Raw genomic sequence first — 23,727 nt, forward strand, 5'->3', positions numbered from 1 at the left:
CAGGAGAGATAGCGGAGACGAACTGAAGAGCAAAGCTAAGGAGGATAACGGGTAGTCGTGCAGCGAAGATATATCGGAAAAAGTGAGAAGGAAAAAGGCGAACAAAACAAAGAGAAAACTTGCGCGAGATGAATCGAAGAGACTGCAAGAGCGCGCGAACGCGAGGATAAAGGTTTAACGGTGATAAGGAAGCGAAAAAACCCGATAGCACCACCACGAGATATAACCTAGCTCTCGGCATAGGCGGCAACGATGACAAAAAGGATAGAACAGGCGGGGGCAGGTACAGGGAGCCCAGATGCAAAAGGAAAGGATCGGGGAGAAAAGCGTTAGACTGCTTTTGAGTGAACGGTGGAAAATCATCTTTTTAGCAAATTCGTTTGATGTCCGCTCGCTTGTTGGCGTAAATGCTCGCGGCTATTTTTTAGAGGTAGAATTTATTTTTTTCTGCTCGCGCATTTCTCTATGCACGAATGCCGCCTTATGCCTTTATCATCACGCGAATTCTGGCAAATATTCTACAGTACAATTTTATCTCAAAAGCACTTGCTGTCGAAGTTATAAAAGAAAACAAATGCAGAATCTATTGATGCCAATTATTTAGACTTTCATTAAAAATAACTAAAAATTATTATGTGCGGAAACGATATCGCAAATCACATGAGACGTGTGCAATTTTTAATAGAACTTAAATTAAAGTTTCAAAAGTGAAAACATCAGAGTGTCAAATATTAAAATAATTATGTGGAATCCCCATATGTCGCAAAGGAAACAACGAATAACAGCGACAATCACGCAGTACGTGGAGAACGAGTGACGTTGTGGTATTGTCGAGCAGCTATTTTGCGCATGGATTACACTTAAGGAGAAGGGGAAGGAGATGCATATAAGAAAGAGGTCGAGGGAATGCAAAGCAAAGAGAGCCGAGGAATTTTTAAAGAAATTCTCAGGGTAGAAGAGGGGCGGGGGTTCACTACAAGGTAGATAGGAGAAACGCAAGCTAGCAAGCAGACAGGAAACACTTTGCTCGAGGGCCGGGCCTACGTGTAAGCTATATGTATATATGTATATATACACATATATATATATATATACACACAAAAGCTTGTACACGGGCGTTCATCGACTCTGTCTCTCTCTCTCTCTCTCACTCGCGTGAAACACGCCCGCGCTCGCTCGCCCGTCGAGCCTTGCCTCTGATTTACAACACGACGTTGAAGGGGCTGAATTCGTGCGGATGAAATATTGGTTACTTTTGTCTTATTTCGCGATTTGACCTATTTTTTCTTTCTCAAAACTAATTAAAATTCACTCGTAAAATTACGCTTTTTTCGTCACATTGTCGGTGAGAGGAAAGAGATGAACGAATAGTTATTGTATGCCAGCTGCCACATAACACGTTGCCGGCTTAAATTAATTGAATAGGTGAGAGATTTATGAGGCGTATTTATGTGAGTATGTGTGCTAAGACCAAGCGAGTGCTAAGAGATTACCGCTGAAAGTAATTTATGACGATTTCTGTGCTTTCAAGAACATTTCTAACTTATCTTGCTTCCGGAATACGCAAACAAAAAGCATTCCCGTAGATGTAAAAAATATCGGGACATTAAAGGAAAATAAAGCGGCGATTAAAACTTGTTAAGTTATCAAAAAGCCTGAAACTCGCATGGGTGAGAATATACGATGGGGAAATGCGCGAGGTTGCAACAGTTGAAAAGCCTCTTGTCGGTATCCAGAGAGCTATCAATGCTGTTACGCGCACACGAAGTAAACGAGCAGACGGTTTGGCCCCGGTACGCGCGCGTTCGCGGTAATCCCGATATAAACAAAACCGAAGCCTCTGGGTCCGATTTTTCCGCCGCGTTAAAGGCAGGCAAGCAGCGACGCCGAAGCAAAATACAACTGGGAGACGAGGCGCAGGCTCTACTCGGCGCAGGCTCGGCGCGCTGCGGTGAACGGTGGTGGGGAGGGGTGGATGGGGGAGATATTCTGTCTCGCTAGTGCAAGCGTTTCCGGGCCACGGGATAGTAGTGTGCTGCTGCTGTGCCGCAGTCTCGTGTGCAGTCGGTGCTGGCTTTTCGTTCTTCGATGCTACTCTCTACATGTACTCTCTCTGTCTCTGTCTCTGTCTCTCTCTCTCTCGCTCTCTCACACGTTGACTCGCACTACTTGCGGCAGATGTGCGTGTAGTTTGCTATAGGTGCGCGCAAGTGGGAGAGTGTGCAAGTGATGATTGACTAACGTTTTATCTCGCTATTCGCGCGCGTGTGCCGCTGCGCGAACAGTGTTTTCACTTTTTCTGTTGTGTTTTATTAGTGTTCATGTACATATGTCCTTTTACCCGCGATAGTAGTGAGATGTCGTAAGCAAACGTGAGCCGATAGAAAAACGATGGCCTGCCGACTCGGCAGGCTACTACTACTAGTGTTTTTTACGCTGTCCTCTATTGCAGGTTTGTATCGACATACTCTAGTTGCGGTGACTACCCTAAGGCTTTAAGGCACGTTCGGACTTTATGTGTAGATGTAGCGGATAAACTGCCAATTTTCTTAAGTGTCTATTCTACTGCTCATCTCTTTTTTTTTTCTTTCTTTTTTTTCTTTTACTTTTTTTACATTTCTCGAAATTCGTCCGAAAATGAATTACACTCGTTGATTAGAGTGCGTGTGTGTCCTCGACGACTATGTTGAATGCAGTGACAGAGAAAGAGCTTAATAAACGAAACGTGCAGGGAAATTATATCAGAGGCTACGACTCTTTCTCGGTTATGTTATTGCTTTTTTCGGGTTTTCGCTGGACTGCACGGGAAAATAGAATTTTTATTTTATTACTATAAAGTAACCACCCGTCTCATTTGTTTTTACAGATTAGTGGCATCTACAAAGAGTAATAATTAACGTAAATTCAGCGTAGGATGGAAAATGATGTTCATTATTTCGTTTGTCTCCTTCATCATATAGAAATGAATAGAATTTCCCATAGTTTTCTCACTTTTTTTAATTCATACAATTGTGCGACTGACGTTAATATGGATTAGACTATATTGAAATTCTCTTTTTAATTTAAATATAAGATACTAATGCAAGCATGAGCCGCTGGCGGGCGAAAGTATGATTCAAAGATTTTTTTATTTCTGTTCTTCGATCAACTGGTAATAGTTGCTTGCACTCACACCTGTATTCTTTCAAATAAAAGAAGAAAGTGACAATCAAAGCTCTAAGTATCACACGCAGAAAAAGAAAAAACACATCTCACTTGTTGCGAATGATAACCATGATTGCTTTCCCATTTCTTCACGTAAGATAAATTCTTCTCATACTTAATACGCGTTGTCGTTGCTCAGAATATATTTAGGTCAGTCTGCTGTTAAAAGCTTCGTTTTCTTTTGCAGATGAATAATTATAATAGTAAGTAAAAGTTATAAATCACTCTACTCGTTTGGGATAATGTGATTCGTTTCAGTCTATGAAAGCTTATGAAAAATTAATGGAATTTTATTTTGAGATGAAAATATAAGAACCACCTATAGAGTATTTACTTACAAAAGTGCATTTCTCTGCCAAATAAAAGAATCGGAAAATTGATCTCATAAAGCCTTTAGCGTATTCGTATAATAAACATAGAGTACCAACGAAGTTCTTTCTGTTCGGATAGTGGTCATTAAAAATGTACTTGTTATCTTAACAATTGATGAATTCATAAAGTAAGTGTTTGAATTGGGTTAGGTTTTAATAATGCTCTTCATTTTTTAATCTATTATAATGTTAACTCGGTCTTGAGATAATTGGACGAGTGAATTTTTAAGTCTTAAAAAAATTTCTTGTTTTATTGATAGTTTTATTTACTTTATAAACTATATAATTCAGTAATTTATGAAAATAAGTCTTTATCTTTTAAATTAGTTTCATATTTCACGATTATTAATAAACGACAGTTTCACTGATAATAATACTGAGGCCCATTATAAAGCAGTTTAATTATCCGAAAATTGTCCGATGAAGCTATTGTAATATATATTTTTTTTGTACGCGTAATGTGCCATTTTCTAGTGGCTCATATTAATTTTAAACTTCAGGCAGGATAATGAAAGATAAAGAGTAAAGTATTGTTACTAACGATTAAAATAACCTTAATAATTTATTTCGTTTTCAATAATGTATTGCTCTTAATATAGGAATTTTTAATTTTTGCAGTTTCGCAATTTCTTAAAATGTTTGAAAATTATATCTTACATACGTAAGTATTTCGATTGATAGTGAAATAATTTTTATATGATAAATTGGCAAATTATTAGAAATAATGTAATATATGTAGTAAAAACATGATACACTCGATGCAATCATTATAATTATTAAGGGTGGATCTGATAGAAAAATTATTTACACGCAATAAGCTACAGATTCGTCAATACCAAGTGAATTGAAACAATGAATGCGTGAGCGTTTCGTCCCATGTCTTCTCATCAGACTCGTCAGCATAGTTATGATGAGCAAACACTGACACGTGAGCGAAAAACCGTGTAAGTTAACCGTATTAATTACATTTTCACAACATCTGATAATTTGCAGTACCGACGATGTCCGCCCCGGCACTGTAAGTCTGCGTGTCAATCCTCGATCGCTCACTTCCGTCAGTTCCGTATGAATGCGGGTCCGGTTCTTTCTTACCCTTTACTGGCGCATTCAAGGTTCTGTCCTCGCCAATACACCGCGTGCGAATGTTTGACGTTCAAATGGCTGTCGCTAACAGTAATCGAATGATTGAATATATGAAATTCAATAATAGACGATGCCTAGTCCCCGTAGACTTTTATAATTTTTTTTATAGACTTATTTTTTAACCATCGTTGAACGTATCAATAGATTGAATGAAACGGCAGATTAATGGTAATTAACAGCCGAGAATTATCCAAGAAAGTAGATTTGCAGTTCTCAGCAGCCAAACATGTTTACATGTTTTAACGTTTCGTCGTTTCATCAGCCAATAAAGTTTTACGCAATTGTTGGTCGAAAAGATTTGTCAATTAGAGCAAAAAGAACAAACTCGAAAAGCGTGCGTGTGTTTAATGCTTTGAAAGCAGAGAATCAATAAAAAGGGACTTGAAGCAAATAATGGTTAAGCACTCAATGCCTAGTCGGTCTGAAGTTTTCGCAAGCGAGCCGAACGATTGCGTTTCCATTCTCATCGGGAAAATCTCCGAATGGTATTTTCGCACGCGTAAAAGGGCCCCGTAAATTCAGGGAGCAAACTAATTTGGAAAGTTTTTGCCCGTTTAATCGCCATTAATGGCCAATTAAGCATTGGACTTCGCTTGCTCTCACTTCCCTCGCCAACTATTCCGCTCGATATTTATCCGGCCACGAACAAGTAGTTCTCTCCCCACAACGTTCGCGTTGTTTGTGTTTCGCCGATTGTTTCCGGCCAAATTGCCAAACACCTCATGGCTACACACACACACACACACCACTGTGACCTGGCTTATATATATTGCTATTGCACTGGCAAATTTCCATCATCAGAATGCATTCGCTACTCAAATTTATGCTTGTCATGTGTTATGTTTACGGGTAATATATTAAATGGAGTACTACTCCCGTACTGTTAACGACAAATTAACTGTTCTACTAATTGAAGACTCGAGACTGCCTCTGCTGTGATCTCAAGACAGAGACACTGATATTTCACGAGCTGTTCATCAGATTCTCAACTACCAAGAATTGTGGTCCTGCGAGTATTAATTACAATTAGATAACTAACGCTCAAATGTTTGCATACTTAACTTGATTATCTATATTTTTTGGCATCGATCACTGCTCTGGTTAATTATCTTTTTTTTACAAAACATAACTCAATGAATGTATATGATCTTAGGATGAATCTTGTAATTGTATATGTTTTAAGTCAGGCGTCAAAATTTTACGCTTCAGCTTTCTTTTGGATTATAAAACTGGAAAATTTTAAAAAGAAATACGTTATATTAAAAATTCGCGTTGAAGGCCAATGTAAAATATAGGAACAAATATTTTTAGCGATTCGACAATGTTATTCTTTTCGATTCGCGTGATAACAGTGTTACAATATTGAGAATGAAATAATGTTTGTATACTTTTTTCAAAAATAAAAATGGTTTTATTGGCATGGGCAAATACCTGTTATATCCTTACACATTTTTAGAAAACGCTTCAATAAATTCGAAGGCACACGAATATGCTGCGTTTGCATACAGTTCACTGGAACTTTACAGGCGTCCGATTTGATAGGACGAGTAGGATGTCTTGTGTATACCAGAGAATTGAGATAAGACTTTGAAATCTCGAATGGCTTAAGAATATTTAGTCCCGAATGCGGACAGCTGATGCTCTTTCGGTCTGTCTGTCTGTCTGTCTCTCTCTCTCCCTCTCGTGTATATCTTTTTCGTCACAGTAGCCTTGCTATACATATACAAGCTTCGAAGTCTTGCCGTACACCTTTGGCTTTCTCTCTCTCTCTCTCTCTCTTTCTCTCTCTCCGTCTCTCTTACTATGAGATACAGTAAATCTTCTCTTGCTTTTGTCTCCATCGCCATTTCTCTTCTTTTTCCCTTTTTTGAGTTACTCTTATCTCTTCCGTAGCAAATTACAGCCAATGCTTTTCTCCTGCTTTATTTTTCTATGTATATATATACACAGATATTTTTCTCCTTCATTTTTCTTTCATCTACGACAGAGAAAGAGAGACGATGTAGTATGCCCTGACAGACCATTTACAGTGTAAAGAAGCTTAATTTTTAACGATGAAGCTCTTAACGTGGCTCCGTCTTATTGGCTTATAGAGCACTCGATCCGAGTTAACGATATTTACTCTTTGATGCATGGTGTTGCTCGTAGTTACCATCATTTGCATAATTATCTGCTCAGACGAGTTTACTTTTTTAATTCATGATCGCTGTATGTTCGTTGAGAACGATAATGAACTCTTTGATTAATTTCCCTGCTATTCTACAAACGAGCTATAACTAATTATTGTAATTTAGTCAAAGAAGATTTTTTGCTTTTAGACTATTTTTCATCCATCCCTTTTATCTTTTTTTTTTTTTTTTGTTAAGTTATTCTTTACTCTCGCTTAGTAAGTTACTGTAACTGATTCGTTTTTGCTTTATTTTTATAGAAAAGAAGACTTTATCTAATTATGCACTAAAATCAACCGAAGTCGTATTTGATATTTTGTGTAGAAAAATAGTTAATACCATGAATAATAATTATGTTATATTCAAAGACTTAGAGTGACATTTTTCTGTTATAATTCATTTATGACTACTGTAATTCGAAAAAAATATATTAAAAGAAAATGATGTAATCCTGAAAATTATTTTTAAACTAATATCACTATGAGTAAAAGCAAAGTTTGGAGCTATAGGAAAACTTGATTGTTACCTTTTAGTTAAAATTAAAGGTTATCCTCGTAGATATATCTTTCACAGTATCACCTTCAATTGATAGTATGTTTGAGAATTTATGTCTATTCAATATTTAATCTATTTATTTACTCCATTTAATAATTACCATGACTACAGTAACTCTTAGAAAAGTTTTATATTCATTAACATTATGCTTTCCGACTTTTTGATGACAATCAAAAAATAATGCAAAGTTAACTGTAATTATTTATTTTTATAGATAATAATCAAGTCAAAAACAAGACTAACAACTCGTAAATACACCTTTAATAAAAATATATTAGCAGCGTACAGCGTCTATTTATTTAATACCTCACTATACATCGTATTTATACATAGTGCATGAGTTCTATGAATGCTTGCGTTCTAGTTTTCAAAGAATCAGAAAAACATGTGAATAATCAAGAAATATGCTTTTTTTTATATTTTTGCAATCAATTTTTTAAACAACTGCTCCGCGCTGACAAATCTTTATTTCACTGAATTAAAACATTGTCTCCAAGAAAGAAGATGCCATTAACTTCGCCCATGAAACCTTTAGACTCGTTATAAAAATAGTGATCGCGTTTGATTGGAAGTAGATAGAGAAAGAGATCGTGAGAAGCCATTCGAAGTAAGTTTTTGCTTGTGTTCGCAGGTATCGAGGCTCTACGTATGACTGCTCTGAAGATCCCGAGGCACGTAGTGCAGAATCAAACGATTCGTATGGAGTGCAATTTCAACCTGGACCGAGAAACTCTTTACTCGGTTAAGTGGTATAAGGATGGACACGAATTCTATCGCTACGTGCCTAAAGAACATCCGTCCGTATATGTTTTTGCTTTACCAGGCGTCAACGTCGATGTAAGTGTGCTTTCTATGTCAGCTTAATTATTTTCTCTACTTTGGGCATTACTTTTCCATTTATAGCGTATTTATAAATTTTATTATATCGAAAAATTCATTAGCTCGAACGATTTTAATCTCTCAGCTTATTACACACAAATGAAAATATATATTTTATTTATTTTCGTGTGGTTTAAACAAGTTGAACATTGCTATAAAAATTCTTCTATAAATATCTTGAGTTCGTTAATAATGGTAATAGATTTAGTTTCTTGCAAAAATTTGAATTTCTGTACAATTCACTTAATTATTTGGCCATTTAAGATTTCTTCTAGAGTATTTGCTTTGAACATATTAATAAATATATTTTCAATAAATAAAATGCGTTGCTCACTAGTTGCATGATTGTAACTTCAAATGCGTTTTCTGTTTTCAATTAACCCTCTGTTATCTAAAAATTTGTTGTTCAACTTTTTTAATGGAAAGAGTATCTTCCGAAAAACGAGCGAAAAATTGTCTACTAAAATTTGAGATCCCATTTTGGTCTTTCCATTTCCTTTGACTAACGCCGTTTAATATTTATGTGACTTCTATAGCTGAATATTTTTTGACTATGTCTTATGATATTATCGATTTTTAGACTCGTAATTTACATGCCGACATGCATGTAGTAAGCTTTCATCTACTTACTGAAGCACTTTTTATAGAATTTCTGCTCTTGAATAAAAAAATTATTATTATTATTTAAACTCAAAGTAAGCTATTTCCGCTGACGAAAAAAATTTAACATTTTAAAAATATATATGACTACATTTTTAAAACGATTTATGTTATCTCGGCTTTATCAAAAATTTAATAATGTAGGAAAATGAATAATGTATTGGATCAAAGTTTGTGAGGGGAACATGGTAATAATCTTACAAAAGCTTTGATCGTAAAATTATACAGTTAAAATATAATTGTCATAAGATTAAAAAGTTTTATGTCAACTGTTCTGAAAATTGTTCCGTAATTCATCTAAACTTTCGTATACATTGTTCAATTCTCAATATTGCATTTCGTCATATAGCTGATGAAGCTTTACAAGAGAGTTCCATTGATTGTACTTTAATAAATGTAAACATTTTTGTTTAAATCATATCTAAAAAATGATATTTTATATTTTCTGTAGTAAAATACCATGGATAATAACGTCGTTATATTCAAAGATGCAGAATGAAATTTTTCTGTTATAATTTATTTTAGACTACTGCTCAAAGGAAAAATGTTAAAAGAAAGTGATGTAATCCCGAAAATCATTTTTAACCTAATATCTCTATGAGTAAAAGCAAAGTTTGGAGTTGTAGGAAAACTTCATTGTTACCTTTTGGTTAAAATTAAATATCCAGGAACTGTGCGAGCTAACAGCAGGCGTTGTGGAAATTGCGAGGAAAGCTTAGTCATGTTTGGGGCTAGAGACGAAACAAACGCTTTCATACTGTTGAATTGAGCATCCCGCGTTCCATAAAAAGTTCGCAAACGAGTTTTATGGTATGCTCTAGTGGTAGTTGGTTTGTTGTGGCTAAAATCTAAACTTTGTTATATCCAGTGTTACCCTAAAAATCTAAAGTATACATATATAGAGTATGCATATAAAGTATAAAGTACAATCTTTTTTCTTAATTATTGATCATGCTTAACATTATCCTTAATAGTCATACAAGTTAGAAAATATCAATTATTCTAACAACAGTAGAGCTTAAATAAATAAAAGTTATATAAAACAATAAAAGTTACATTTGAATATTTTTTCTTTCCTTATAAAATACTTCAGTTTTCGTCGTTTGTGAACAGTGCTCTGAATATATGTGTGAAGCAGCCGTCAATTATAATATGCACGTATATTGTTAGAAATACCGTAATTTTCTCTAAAATGAAAAGACAGTACAGTTTAAACCGATAATAGAAAAAGTTAAGTGAAAGAGCATGCAAGCAAGCGAGAAAATGAGAACAAGAGAGAGAGAGAGAGAGAGAGAGAGAGAGGACCGGGCGAGGAGGACGTGATTCGGCCATAAATTTGGGCCGCAAACTCTCGTAGGAGCCTTAAACGTGCAGTGAAAATAGAATGACTCGCTTCCATCCGTGCGAGCGCGAGGCTATGCAGTCGCGTAACATCGGCGAGGGGGAAATCACGAAAAAGAGAGTCCTTTGTTCTCGCAACGGGACACAACCACTATGGAGTTTGCTTCTCTTCCTCTCTAGTCGTATAATTTTCCCTCTCGCCTCTTTATCTATACACGTGGGCGTTTTGTCGCGTGCAGATAAGGTGCGCAGAGAGTAAACTCTCAACCGCCCCGTAACGTTCCACATATTTATCGGAGAACTGTATAAGTGCCGACCCTGCGATTATGAACGACCGACTATTTTTGCTCGCATGATCTTCGTCCTCGCTCCCAACCTGTGCCTTTGTCTCGATTGTTCTTCTTGCGAATATGTACACAATCCACACGCGCTTGATATATTTAAAGGGTTAGAGAGGAAGGTCGAGAGTAAAACTTTTCACTGAATTCCTATCCACATGCTTGTAACGCTCACCCGACTTTTTGTCGAGTCTTCCGCTTGTATGGTTAACGGTTGATTGCAGTTTCTTGTCCTGAAGTAGATGTTTAATTATAGTGAAAAGAAGTTTTTTTTCTGAAAGTCTAATAAGTTGGACTATTATGAATAACGATGTGATTTCAATATTCTAATAAAATTTCTCGATAAAAATATTTATTTTTCAGAAAGCAAGCTCAACCGAAAGATCCGTAGTACTAAACCGCGTCAATCACAATAGTACTGGTCGATACAGATGTGAAGTATCAGCTGAAGCGCCCTTCTTTCACACAGTTTCCAATCACGCCGATATGGGTGTCGTTGGTAAGTGCATACACGTATACACTACTACTTTCATCGTACGTACTTCTGTTGCTTTCAACTTCATTATCCGATTACCTAATCCACGTCCAATTTCTTCTTATCTGCTCTTCGCGCGCGCACGTTCAAACAAGCCGCTAATGAAAGTGCATAATTACTGCGCGCGAGAACGAGACTTGCACATTGCAAGCTGGAGGCTCAATTTCTTTTGCTGGCGGCTTTCAAAATACCTATTTGCTTGTTTATTCGCGCACTCTTTGCGTGAATTTGAGTCCATGCAAAACAAACTTGCAAGCCTTATTATTTTCCTGAAACTAATTATTTACTTGAAAAATAAATGATTAGTTTGATGAGTATTTCATGTTATCAAATAATTCTACGAAGTAACCATTATGAACTTTTCGAATCAATAAATAAACCTTAACATTGCTACCACATTTTAACTGCCATCATCAGTCATCTCCAGTGACCTTTATTAAACTGAAGTAAATAGAAATCTCTGAAGATGATTGACGATGACAGTTGAAGAAACTTTGAGTTTTATTTATTAGTTCGTATAAAGTTCGTATCTATTACGTATTGGAAGATGTAACTTTGTTAATAAGATTGAATATACAAAGGTACAGTATATGTATCACTAGGTCATCACCGTGCAAGTGTAAGTGTCATGCTTGTAGACTTATCTTGTATCTATACGTAGAACCTATAATTGAAAAAAGCAAGTCCTATGATTTTGCGACTACAAGCATATTGTCATACACAAAAGGACGAGCTTGTATGATTTAGCATGCGATAGCGAGTTCAAGAATACACACGTAAGTTGTATTATATATCGTAATCTTTTCATGCACAAGCTTGCGAGATCTTTTAGTATACGAGATCACTTTACTTTTTCTGCGAAAGGTAGTAAAAATTTATGTGAGTATATAACTGGAGTATCTACTCATGTCTGTGAGGATTATTTGAAATTGAAAATTGAAAATATTTCGTTGCAAATTACATCGTTACGTAATTATATTACTTGAAAAACATGTTTTTTCGTATTGATTTATTGTATAGATAATACTCACTTAAGCTTATTATTTTTTTATTTAAACATATTAGTTTATCGGATAGTATTTTTAATTTTATTATAAGCATTCATCATAGCTCATTTTCCATGCGTGAAAAAATAAAGGATGTTCTTTATTAGTCGTCATTGTCAAGAATAAACGATAATAGAATTTGTTGATACGATGTATATATGCAATTTGTATAACTGCCTATGCAGATGAGACAGCTATTTATATGTAATTAGTAATTCACTTTGTTATGAACATGTATATTAATTCTAATTCTTCAATATATCTATACTGGTTTTAAAGACATTTTGAGGTAGTTTCTTCTAACAAATAAAAACAAGTGACGTAAAACATCTTCATTTCAAGAAAAGCGAACTCGATAACTTAAGATTAAAGTCTTGCATAAGACAACTAGAGTAAGCTATAACAATTCACTTCAAGAAACTTGCAATTTCTGGTTGGTTTTCAATTTAAAGTTTTAGTTATCTTAAACTACGAAAATCAAATCTACTTCATTGGTCTGTTCAGATGTTATGTTATTATTGTATAAAGATATCAAACATTATAGCTCCGCAATCGAAACTGATGTATATTATTTATGAGTATATTTAAAATATATATTGTATTTTATACATTTTCTTCACATTTATTATTTCATTTTCCAGTACTACCGGAACGAGGACCTACAATTAGTGGAGTCAAGTCGAAATATCACGTAGGTGATACAGTTCGCGCGAACTGTACATCCGCTCCGTCGAAACCGCCTGCTCAACTGATGTGGTATGTCAACGAAGAAACGGTGAGTCATTAATTCCTATACCTTCTACAAATACACCATCCCGTTATTTATTTTTCGGTAAGCTCTATTTTTCATTATTTTTTTTCAACTTTTTTCATCAGTTATTTAGATGGTTTCCTCTTTGTCGCGCACTTGCACGCGAGAAAAATTCGATAAATGCAAACGATTTGCATCATTTTTCAACGTTCGACGCTTTTGCGTCGTTAGCCGCGTGGCGGCGCAGCAAAGCATCGCGCTTCGATTATTCATCATTGCCATTAATTATATCGTGGAGCACGAGAGAGAAGGGAGAGTGGAATTTGCTCGCGCTTGCGCTGTTGATCATCGCCAGCAAGCCATGATTTATATCCAACGTTGCAAACACGCGCGCGAGTGGAGGTGGATTTAAGTTCGTCGCTAATTGATTTAATCCGGCAAGCACGGAGTTCTATATATATATATATATATATATATATATATATATATATATATATATACATCCAAGTGATAGCGTAACTGAGAAGAGGACGCTGAAAGGACTTCGTTTTTACAAGAGCATACTGTCTATAGCACTATAGAATTGTAAAAGATTTACTTGATTACTTTTTTTACTTTTAATTTATTTGCAAGTGATTTTTATCAATTTCATTATCTGTTTGACTTTTTATTTGACATTCCGCGTCACTTATGATTTTACTGGATGCCAAGTCAATAACGTTGATGGCACGAAATTTCAAATTAATTATCAACGTATATATTCAATATAATTAATTTTGGAGAGGTAGATTATAACATCTATTTGACTGTTGTTGCGTTGCATGACAACTCACACTTCTTTATTTTCATATCGATTGTTTTGATAAAATAAACTGTTATTCTCGTATCTACTGTATCAAGTGATCATATAACATTATCAGATAACGTAGCTTCAAGTTAGAATCTATTTTCATCAACGGTATAAGATTTGCAACTTGTAATTTATTTTCAATTATTATTTTTATCGATTTTTACTAAAACGAATTGGCCTATAAAATATTATGAGTAAGAAAAAGTTTCATTTTCATCGTATGCGTTATAACTTGGCTCATTGATATACTTTACTACTTCATCCTGCAATAAAATTTGATAGTCGTATGAAACATAAAATCTGACTTTAATTCAAATCATCACAATTCCAGGACTGATTTTTCAGTAAGATTAGACGACCGCAACGGTAAACCAAGAGAGAAAAACTGAGAGAGAGAGAGAGAGAGAGAGAGATCTGGCCATTGGCACGCGCGAGAAAATAGAAGCGGTGGTGGGTCGAAGAACGTATCTGAAAATTAATGTCCGAGACCGGTGTAACATTAGAATCCATCGATTAATCCGCCGAGCACGTTTCGCTCGTGCGACGCCTCTATCACCTGCGCTCTATTTCTCAAAGAGAGAGCTTTTTGCTCGGAGCAAGCTCCAACCAGCTGCCTCCTTATCCACGTCCATTACTGCCAGAGAAATGTGGAACGGGGTCAAGCATGGAATATAGAAACGGGCTCTGGGAAATTCTCCGAGGAATTGAGTGATTTTGATTAGCTTTGCTGCACACGCTGCGCTCTCTGTTTAAAAATTGCGAGATTCTATCGCAACCGTGTTGCAGCGTCGAATTGTTGAATAGTTGCGAATTCCGAGAATACCGTTGTATTTTTCATTCGTACGCTATACGAGGCAGAACTGTTTGGCTTCAGAGCAAATATTTATATGGCCGATTAAAATAGCTATAAGTTTATTGCGTTAATTGCTTTTGATTAGAATTCAAAGAATGCGAAATAATTTTTAATTTTTTTTATTGATTTGATTTATCTTTGTGCTTTTTAATTAAATTCATTGTTGTTCGAAACTATTGAATGAATATTTTTATGAATGAATTGTGCTGCGATATACTTACAGTATCGTTTAAATTACCCCTGCACTTAATGAATGGAAAATAATTTTCAATATTAATATCACCTTTTATCGAAATTAATCCAATATTATGAATTACGGTGTACAAAGTTATAAATTATTAATTACCTTTTCTCTCTTCTAAGGTATGCAAGTTCAACATGCTAATACTTCTTAGTAGGTCATGCGAATTCATTACCAAAAAGTTTATCTCAGTCGGTTGTAGATAAGCTCCAATCGTTAGAGATTCTAATTTAATGATTCGCGTTTCAACTAAGGAGAGGACATTTGTTCTCACTTTAGTGAAAAATGGTGATTTAACTGATGGTGAAATGGAGTCGTAATTGATTATAATGATGCACTGCACTATGTGTGAGTTTCTCTAGGGTATTGCTTAGAAAGTGAAAAGCTATATGCTTCTTTTTATAGAGAAGAAATTAAGTAACAGTTCTCCGCATTTTCGATACGACAAAAAAGAGCCGTGGAAAGGGCGTGAAAGGGCATGGAAGATAGACACAATGCATCAAAATATAAAAGGCTGCAGAACGTGCTCGCGAGCTACATCGAGGTTAAACTAGTTAACCCCATCCAGGACATAATAAAGCAACTAAATCTCTCTCCTGCTCTCTTCACGACCCTCCCGTTTGTCTCTCTTTCTCGCTTTTTCACGCCACCGAGAGGATTTTAAAAAGTCATTCCGTTTATCTTTTCCCAACGATCGTGGCCTACCTTTTCGCATGAGCTTGTACACGTGGTGCACTACCAGCTCGTATGTGTGCGGATATGTCTCTGTCCCCGTTACGCTCTCTGCCCTGAATTACAATTGAGCTTTTCCGTCCTTAATTTAAATTTAAAGATGTGCTGCTGATTATTTAGTGCGATCGCAGAAGATTTGTAAAACGTTTTTATGTGTTATTGTAAATGATTCAGGAGACAATTTTCATACAAAATTTTGTAGTGGAACTTATTCAATGTCAGCCTAACTTACATCCGTATTGTTAGCATAAATATTTTATTCAAGGGAAAGTCACTCTGACGTTTTAGTACTTTTATATGGGAAAATCAATGACGTTTGAGTTGAACTATCACCAAAATCGGCAATGATTTTTAATGTACATCTTCTATTAAAAGTAAAGCAACGTATATGATGAATCGAAATAGTTGTACTCTTGTGTGAAATGAGAATTTTATTTGGCATTTGAGCAGAAAAAGCGACAAAAATACTAATGCATAAAAAGGTATAAAAAGCAAACTAGACGTGTGTGTTATGGAACTAGACGACCGGGCGTTACGACAAGAGCTTTAATTCCGCAGATGAGATTTGCTCTATGGACTTTGCTGTTCTACGGTGAAACTCCGATATAGAACGGTTGAATGGAATTTTCCGATAGAATCGCTGTGCTAGCTACCAACCTACGTTACTTCTCTCGTTCACTTTCTTTCTCTCTTTTCTGTTCCGATATAGACAATAGAAACGTGAGAAAGGTTTCTAGAGGTATATTGCTTTATTGTCGCATTTTGTCCGAGTGTCATATTTGTTCGTATATTTGTTAATGAGTCCGAGCAAAAAACATCTACTATCTATGTTGATGATAATTTAACAAGAAAACAAGTTGTGTAAAAACGGGATTATATTTTTATGAGAAGACGGAACAATTTATTTAGAAAATTAAGGATTGGAGTAAAATTTTCTCTGAATAAAATAACTATAACTGAACAAATTAAGTGTATTCTCATGTGTTTAAAAATAGTATCGTCATTTGATTTGCAGGTGGAAGCCAAATATCTACACGGACCGCGCAAGCTGAGTGTAGATTCCAACAATTTGGTGACTATACAGCTGAGCCTAGAGTTTCAAGCGCGATCTAGGCATTTTCGTGACGGGGACATGAGGCTCAAGTGTCTAGCAACGATTTCAGCGTTGTACCAGAGCAGCGACGAACACCGAGTCCTCGGGGACGAGCGTTTCCTCAAGCAGCCGATGGAAAGCCGCGAAACTCGAGCGCAAAGCCACACAAGAAACGAGCTTTCTCGAGGTAGGCTGCTGCATCTTCTTTCTTTCCCTTTCGCCTGTGTATGTGTGTAACCTCGACGGATGTGGGGAAAAGAAAATGTTGCTTCTCTTTTTTTCGTGCTGCACGCGCTTTTGTTCTCTCTCGCTCTCGCTCTCGTGGCAGGAGCTTTTTCTTCACCAGGCGAAAATCTTGTTGGCCTTGTTATGTGCTTTTTGCTTGGCTGGAAAGAGAAATGGTGCCCCGTTGTCCCAATCCAATCTCCGTCGCTCGTACGCCTGTGAAACGTTGACGATGTAAATTTTGTTTCGGATTAATTTTTGGGCTTTGTTCGCTTTTACGTCTCCTCTTCAACTATCTCGTTTTTCCTGCCTTTGGACAAGTTTGAAAGAGGAAGTGTGCTAATAGGCTACTTTCCCATTTCATGCATGCTTTGAAGTTTCGAAGATTAACTCTAATCTCTAGCACTACAACGAATGAACATTTTTTCAGAATTCAAAGTGAAAAGATATTGCATTAAATTAATTGTTCCTACGTTTTCGTTAGAATTCGTAATATCATTAGATTTTTTCCGTCAATATTTATGAATCTGCTAATATTCTTGTTCACTTTACAAGGTTATAAAGTTTCATAATATCCGAAAAAAAGTTTTATTTCACGATCAACCTGACGTAAAAATTTTTAGTTGAAAAAGTTTGTAAAATATACTTTTAGAGCACTTCTTAAGACTCCCATTCGTAGTTGAGTTTTGCTCTCAACTATGCAAATCAAGTTATGAATTAATCAACTTCATCTCCGTTACTAGAATTCGTTTTCTTTGCATATAGGATTTGCTTCTTACACCTTTTATAGTTGTTTCATAATTTCTGCGCGGGATTCAAGAGATCGTTACAATTATAAACGCGGAAAAGTTTAATTTGCAAAAAAAAAAAATATTAAAACGCTTAGTCCTATCGCGCTAGCAAGGACTGTATTTGTTTTGGTCTATTCAAAATTCACGTAGACGAATAGTGTAGTCTAATAATTCCTCTAAAAAAGGCGTAATATATTTTATAATCCCAAGCAATCCCCGCGGTAATAAAAGCGGCAGGGGAGAAGGAATCCCTTGCGTAAATTAAAACTACAATTCAACATCTTTTTTAAACAGTGATATATGTACAAAGCTTGGCTTCTGTACATATTTTATCGGGGAATTCAACCATTTCACAAAATATTTGCATACAAATGCCCGAGACGTTACGCGCGCGGTACGAAAAATCCTATGAAAGCACAGCTGAAAAATACAATAAAATGTGCGTGAGCTGAAAACCCAGAGATATCTCCAATGTATTTTCACGATACGCTATTTCGAGAGATTGAGTGACGCACTTTTGTTTTGCTTCTTTCAATTCTGATACATTTTTGTTTACGTTACTAAAATTGTTATCATCTTTTAAAATAGTGTTTGCGTAACATTATTTTGCCAATATTGTACAGAATTGTAAGTATAAATGACAAGTTATTTAAAAAAAAATAGAGTGCATTTATCTATTATTTTTAGTATTCTTTTATTTCGATCGCTTGAATTTTTTTCATCATAGACTTTTCCATTTGTTTTTGTATATATTTTTATATATATCTCTTATGCTATTCCTTTCGCCACTTTATTATTCGTCATAAATGTACAATAAAGACTATGACCGATATTGAATTCACACATCGTATGCATATATCAGTAGAATAATTTCAATTTGGGTCGACAACGCATCTAAAAAATTTATTTATATAAATTTAAAGTATGTCTTATAGGTATTTTTCAATTTCGTTGATGCTTAAAATATCCATCTGTTTTATTTAATATTGAATATATAACTTATCGAATAATCGAAACTTATCGTGTCCTAAATTCTTTATATTCTAATAATCTTCAATTTTTACTTCCTTTCTTTTTTAGTACATAGTAAAATTAATATATTTTTCGATACATACTTACTACACCGCATAGTGTTTATTTTTTTCTTTTTTCGTTTTTGCTCATTGTTTCAGGAATCCAGGCACGTTCAGCGACGTCGGCGACGATTTTAAGTACTTTGTCGATATTTGCCGTCAGCCACTTAAGGCGATAATACTAGGAGAGTAAAGTAGATGAAGAAGAACCAAAGTGAACGCGTGAACGTCGTCAGCAGCAGTGTGTATGTACTCTACATGGATGATTAGGACGTAGCACTTGCGTATAAATAAGACGAGGTGTACGTATATATGGCTACTAGCGCAGAATATAAAGTGAGGATTCGACGAGATCTTGCGCTTTCTGCTGCTACTGCTTCTGTTCTTCCACGTTCGTTTTGACGCTCACGTCTATTTTCTCGCTAGAGACTTTTGATTATTTCTCTCTCTCTCTCTCTCTCTCTCTCTCTTTTCTCTTTCTCTAGTTGCTCAAGTTTGACGTTCTACAACAAGCGAATGTTCTTTTCTTACTCGTCGACTAAGGATAAAAAGAAAGGTATGATGCTGTCCTCGCACTGTATATCTATTTTGCTCGTGAGTGTGAGCAAAAAATTTTTATCCTGCTGGCGGGATGAGTTCAAATTATACATTCACATTTTTATTATTTTTACTTTTTTTTTATCCTGTAAATCGTTCAATATTCCTATCAAATATTCTCTCTTTTAATGTACATATTAAAAACTACTGCATATCTATCATATTCAAGTGTTCTACTTTTTTACTGGCATGAATCTCTTGACATATTAATAGTAAAGAATATTCTTAAATATAGCCAATTAAATAATCGGTTGAAGATAAGTTTACTCGCTGATTCGCTTACTTTTAGTTCATAGTTACGCACTCACTTGAAAAATATTTCGGAGAAACCGTACGAAAAGTCATAGTCGAGATGAAGTGCACATTGTCGAGAGCAGCAAAATTAATACCTAATCTTTTCTTCCTACTATTCGAAATTCAATAGCTTTCATTGGATAAACGCATTTCGCCTAAACTATCGTATGTTCATATATCATTTTAAGTCATCACGAAAACTTTCAGTAATCACTTGCTCAGAAATAACGTGATAAGTCCTCGCTTTGTACAGCTCATGTAATTTTATTATTATTTCCTGAAAATAAATTAGAAAAGTTTAAGAATACAACTTAATTTTTACATCACTCTTTAATCTAGATATTATTTCAGAAATAAATATATTTAAAAAAAAAGTGAATTTTTTATATGAAAACGGTGATACAAAAAAATATACTTTCATTATTTTTCCAAATTAATCATACCGATAAAATATTAGCAACAGTGAATATCAAACGAAAACTCAGCAAGTAATATTTTACAAGAATCTGAGACAGTCAAGCACTAATCATTGTATCTTATCGCACTTGAGTCTACAAGTGGAAGCTTTCTCGAATATCTCATTCCATGTAGCTACATTTTTACCTGTGTTTAGGCTTCTACTTAACCAAAAATACAACATTTATATCAATATAAGCCAAATTCCCATGAAAACGCGATGCATGCATATGACTAAAGAGATTCTAGAATATTTTATGTCGAAGGAATTAAATGTGTACTTGTCAATTTCATAAATATAAAGCTCAATTCAAAAGTTTTTCTTTTTTAGACAATTGAATTGCCTCCGAATTGGCTTATCGAATTGAATCATCACCACATTCTACTACTAACAATTTTTGAGTCGGTATTTTTCATGCATAGTCATGAAGTCAAGAACTATCAACTCATATAAATTAAATACACAGCGTGAAAAAAAAAATTCACGTGATTTTTGAGCATATTTCAATGTTGTTGACATAAAAAAATTGCTAAGTTATTCAGTTCTTCAGTTCTATGATCTGCGTCATATTATGACGTCCAAAAGTTTTTGATGTAAGTTAATTTATCCATAATCAATTTAACAAGTCGATTCATTAATGTGTAGACAGAATCAGTATTAAACAAAGTGTTCATTAACTTTTCATTCTAAATAATTATCGCAGCAATTTTTGTTATTTATTTTTTTATAGAAACAAGTTATTATAAAATGCATCAAACAAATATTAAATGCTGTTCGTTTATATATCTATTACAGCTTTTGCTAGCATTCCTTTTTACCATTTGTCATTTAATTTTAACTTAATTTATTACTGTGATATGACAGAAGACTGTTACTTTCCAACCGCATATTGGTTTGTAGAAAGTATGGCTTCAACTAAAAGTATTTCAAAATTAATTACTGTAAAGTTTTCAATATTCTACTGAAATACCTATATTGCTTTAAAGTATATTATTGTGTGACATTTATGTTTATGCAAGTGGTCGGAATAAGTGGTTAACAACGATATTAATCGTCATTGAATCAAATACCTTGCCGAGTGAACTAGCACATATGTGTAATGTAAAATAAAAAGAGAACATTATTTTAAATATTTAGTTAGCAAACTCGCCCGCGATACCAATCACTGGATGACACTACAGAGCTATGCTAACTAAATGAGTCGAAGGATGGATCAGGAAGAATACTTTATCACAATTGCTTGTCGCTCATAACCAAGCTTGGGTTGGCGCTTTTGTGAGATATTCCAAAATTTAGAAGGCAATATATACTAAACGTCAAAACATAAAAATTGGCGAAAGAAAATAAGCAATAGTCCTTCCAACGTAACGTTAATTTCAACAGTGTCCAAGAGAGAAAGAAAGAGAAAGAGAGAGAGAGGGGGGAAGAGATAGAGAGATGAACAAGTATAAGGCCGGAACATAAATAGAATTGATAAATAAAAAACGCTGATAACACAAATACACATATTCTAAGCACTAATAATATGCAGATACAATCAATGGTTCTTAGCGAAAATCAATTCTCAAAACGAAAAATGACAGTCACATATTCCCGTTGAAATAACATCGTATACGACAATATTTAGGACATTTATGAATGTTTAGAGAACGTAGAAACAAAAAACCCAAATTTTTACGTTATATCATATACGCGTCTGCATGTAGCTGCATCTCAAATATTGAGTGGACGATGTGACTGTTCGACTTCACTTCAGATTAGCTGACAGAGGGAGTCCGATTACCCGTAAATACGATAGATTTTCATGTAATACTAACTTAAGCCTTGATTTAAATAAAGGGACTTTATTATATAGAGACTGCTTTCTGGAATACCTCTCGAAAGCATAATACCCAATCCCCAGCTCGGTGACGAGCGACGGCGACCGCGGTGAAGTCTTCTTCATCGATCCATCCTTCGACTCATTTGATTAGCATAGCTCTGAAGTATCGTCCAGTGATGGATATCATGAGCGGACTAAATATTAATAATTGATCTCCCTCTCTCTACACCAATTACGTAGATGTTCTAGTTATTTCGGTAAGACGTTAGAGTTAATGACGACTAATGTAATTGTTAACCACTTGTTTCGATATTTATGAAATTCACGTTATGATACTATCCATTCCTTCTTATATTTAAATGAAAGTAATAACGTCACGAACATAAATGTCACAATTGAATAGTAATGTTCTAGAAACAAGGGACTAGATAAAAATATATTCATATCACCTATGGAATCTGAATAATTTTTCAGTCTTTAAATAAACATTGTACATATGTAAATATTAATAATTATTTCAAAACTGACATATTTAGCAAAATGTAAAAGTACATATTGAAAAATATTATGAAATGATATATATTCTAAATGTACATGACTGACACTTAATTGAAATACTTCGTTGAAGAATTTTTATTTGATTATTTCTATAACGAATGTACATAGCATATATAAAACAATTTTATAATTTTATTATAATTTCTATCTACCAAATATAAAATTGGAATAGATTTAAAGAGCACTAAAATGTAAGAGAACACATTTAAAATCTGTACAGGAAAGGTAAAAAATATAAATATATTTTGAGATGTTCCTATTTCCAGATAATGAAGTTTCGATTAATTTCTCTTATCCCTTCTTTACAAGACAAATAAATGAAAGAAAGTTATTCTTTATCATACTTGATCATTTTGTGCATAAATATGTATTTTATTTTGTTATTCATAAAAAAGAGTAAACTACGTACACTATGTCTAGTACTTATAATTCAATTTTCCGTTAACGACGGATGATCGTTTTTTGCCTTTTCACTACAGAGATGTTTCTCAATATACGTTTGAAAAAGGGTGTCGATTTGTGTATGATATACAGTAACAATTATGTTTGAAGTCAATCATAATACACACACACTTACACACATATACATTAAAATAGTTGATTATGAAATAAATGTTGTAAATTTTATGAATATAAATGAGATTATTTTATTTTTCCTACGATGTTATGAATAAGTTGATATTATATTTAATATAATTCAATATAACCATTTAGGTATATTGAGTTTGAATTGGATAACAAATCATTAGTTGTAATAAATATATTTAACAAACATTTAGGTCTTACGATACAAATCGAGTCGACAAGACAAGTCTACGAAACCATCACAATAATCCTTTCTTATATAATTTTTATTAAGTCAAGTAAAATAAATCAACTTTTTCAAGAGATAAAAAAGTCAATGTCCTATTCTCAAGCTCTCGCATAAAAATAAATAGGGTTCCGTTATCTTTTCATAAAGAATCGAGAATGACTATACTATTTTTCAAGATAAGGGATAGGTTTTATGGACAAGAGCGAGGTTCTTTGCCTATAAATATTTCCAAAGAACACATTTAAGCATATTAGTTTAGCTATTACTTATTTAATTGCTAACGAAAAAAACTTCATTACCAACGCTAGTGTGTGGGCTGATTACTAATGGTCAATT

General features: G+C 34.4%; 1 protein-coding gene across 2 annotated transcripts; it reads left to right on the plus strand.

Annotated features, from left to right (window-relative positions):
* Positions 1-2,026: 2,026 nt before the first annotated feature.
* Positions 2,027-23,165, plus strand: LOC131663852 (uncharacterized). 2 transcript variants are annotated; one of them, XM_058934559.1, is made up of 6 exons: positions 2,027-2,452; positions 8,073-8,282; positions 11,027-11,158; positions 12,882-13,015; positions 16,683-16,947; positions 18,949-23,165. In XM_058934559.1, exons 1-6 carry the CDS (start codon positions 2,392-2,394, stop codon positions 19,026-19,028), a joined length of 882 nt encoding a protein of 293 aa, XP_058790542.1. In that variant the 5' UTR covers positions 2,027-2,391; the 3' UTR covers positions 19,029-23,165. The 2 variants fall into 2 exon arrangements, with proteins under 2 accessions (XP_058790542.1, XP_058790541.1); XM_058934558.1 differs by having other exon boundaries at positions 8,073-8,278; positions 11,023-11,158.
* Positions 23,166-23,727: the final 562 nt, after the last annotated feature.

This window comes from Phymastichus coffea, unplaced genomic scaffold (genome assembly GCF_024137745.1).
Source record: "Phymastichus coffea isolate CEN01 unplaced genomic scaffold, Cenicafe_Pcof_1.1 PCOF00039, whole genome shotgun sequence".
In the NCBI taxonomy this organism is placed as follows: domain Eukaryota; kingdom Metazoa; phylum Arthropoda; class Insecta; order Hymenoptera; family Eulophidae; genus Phymastichus; species Phymastichus coffea.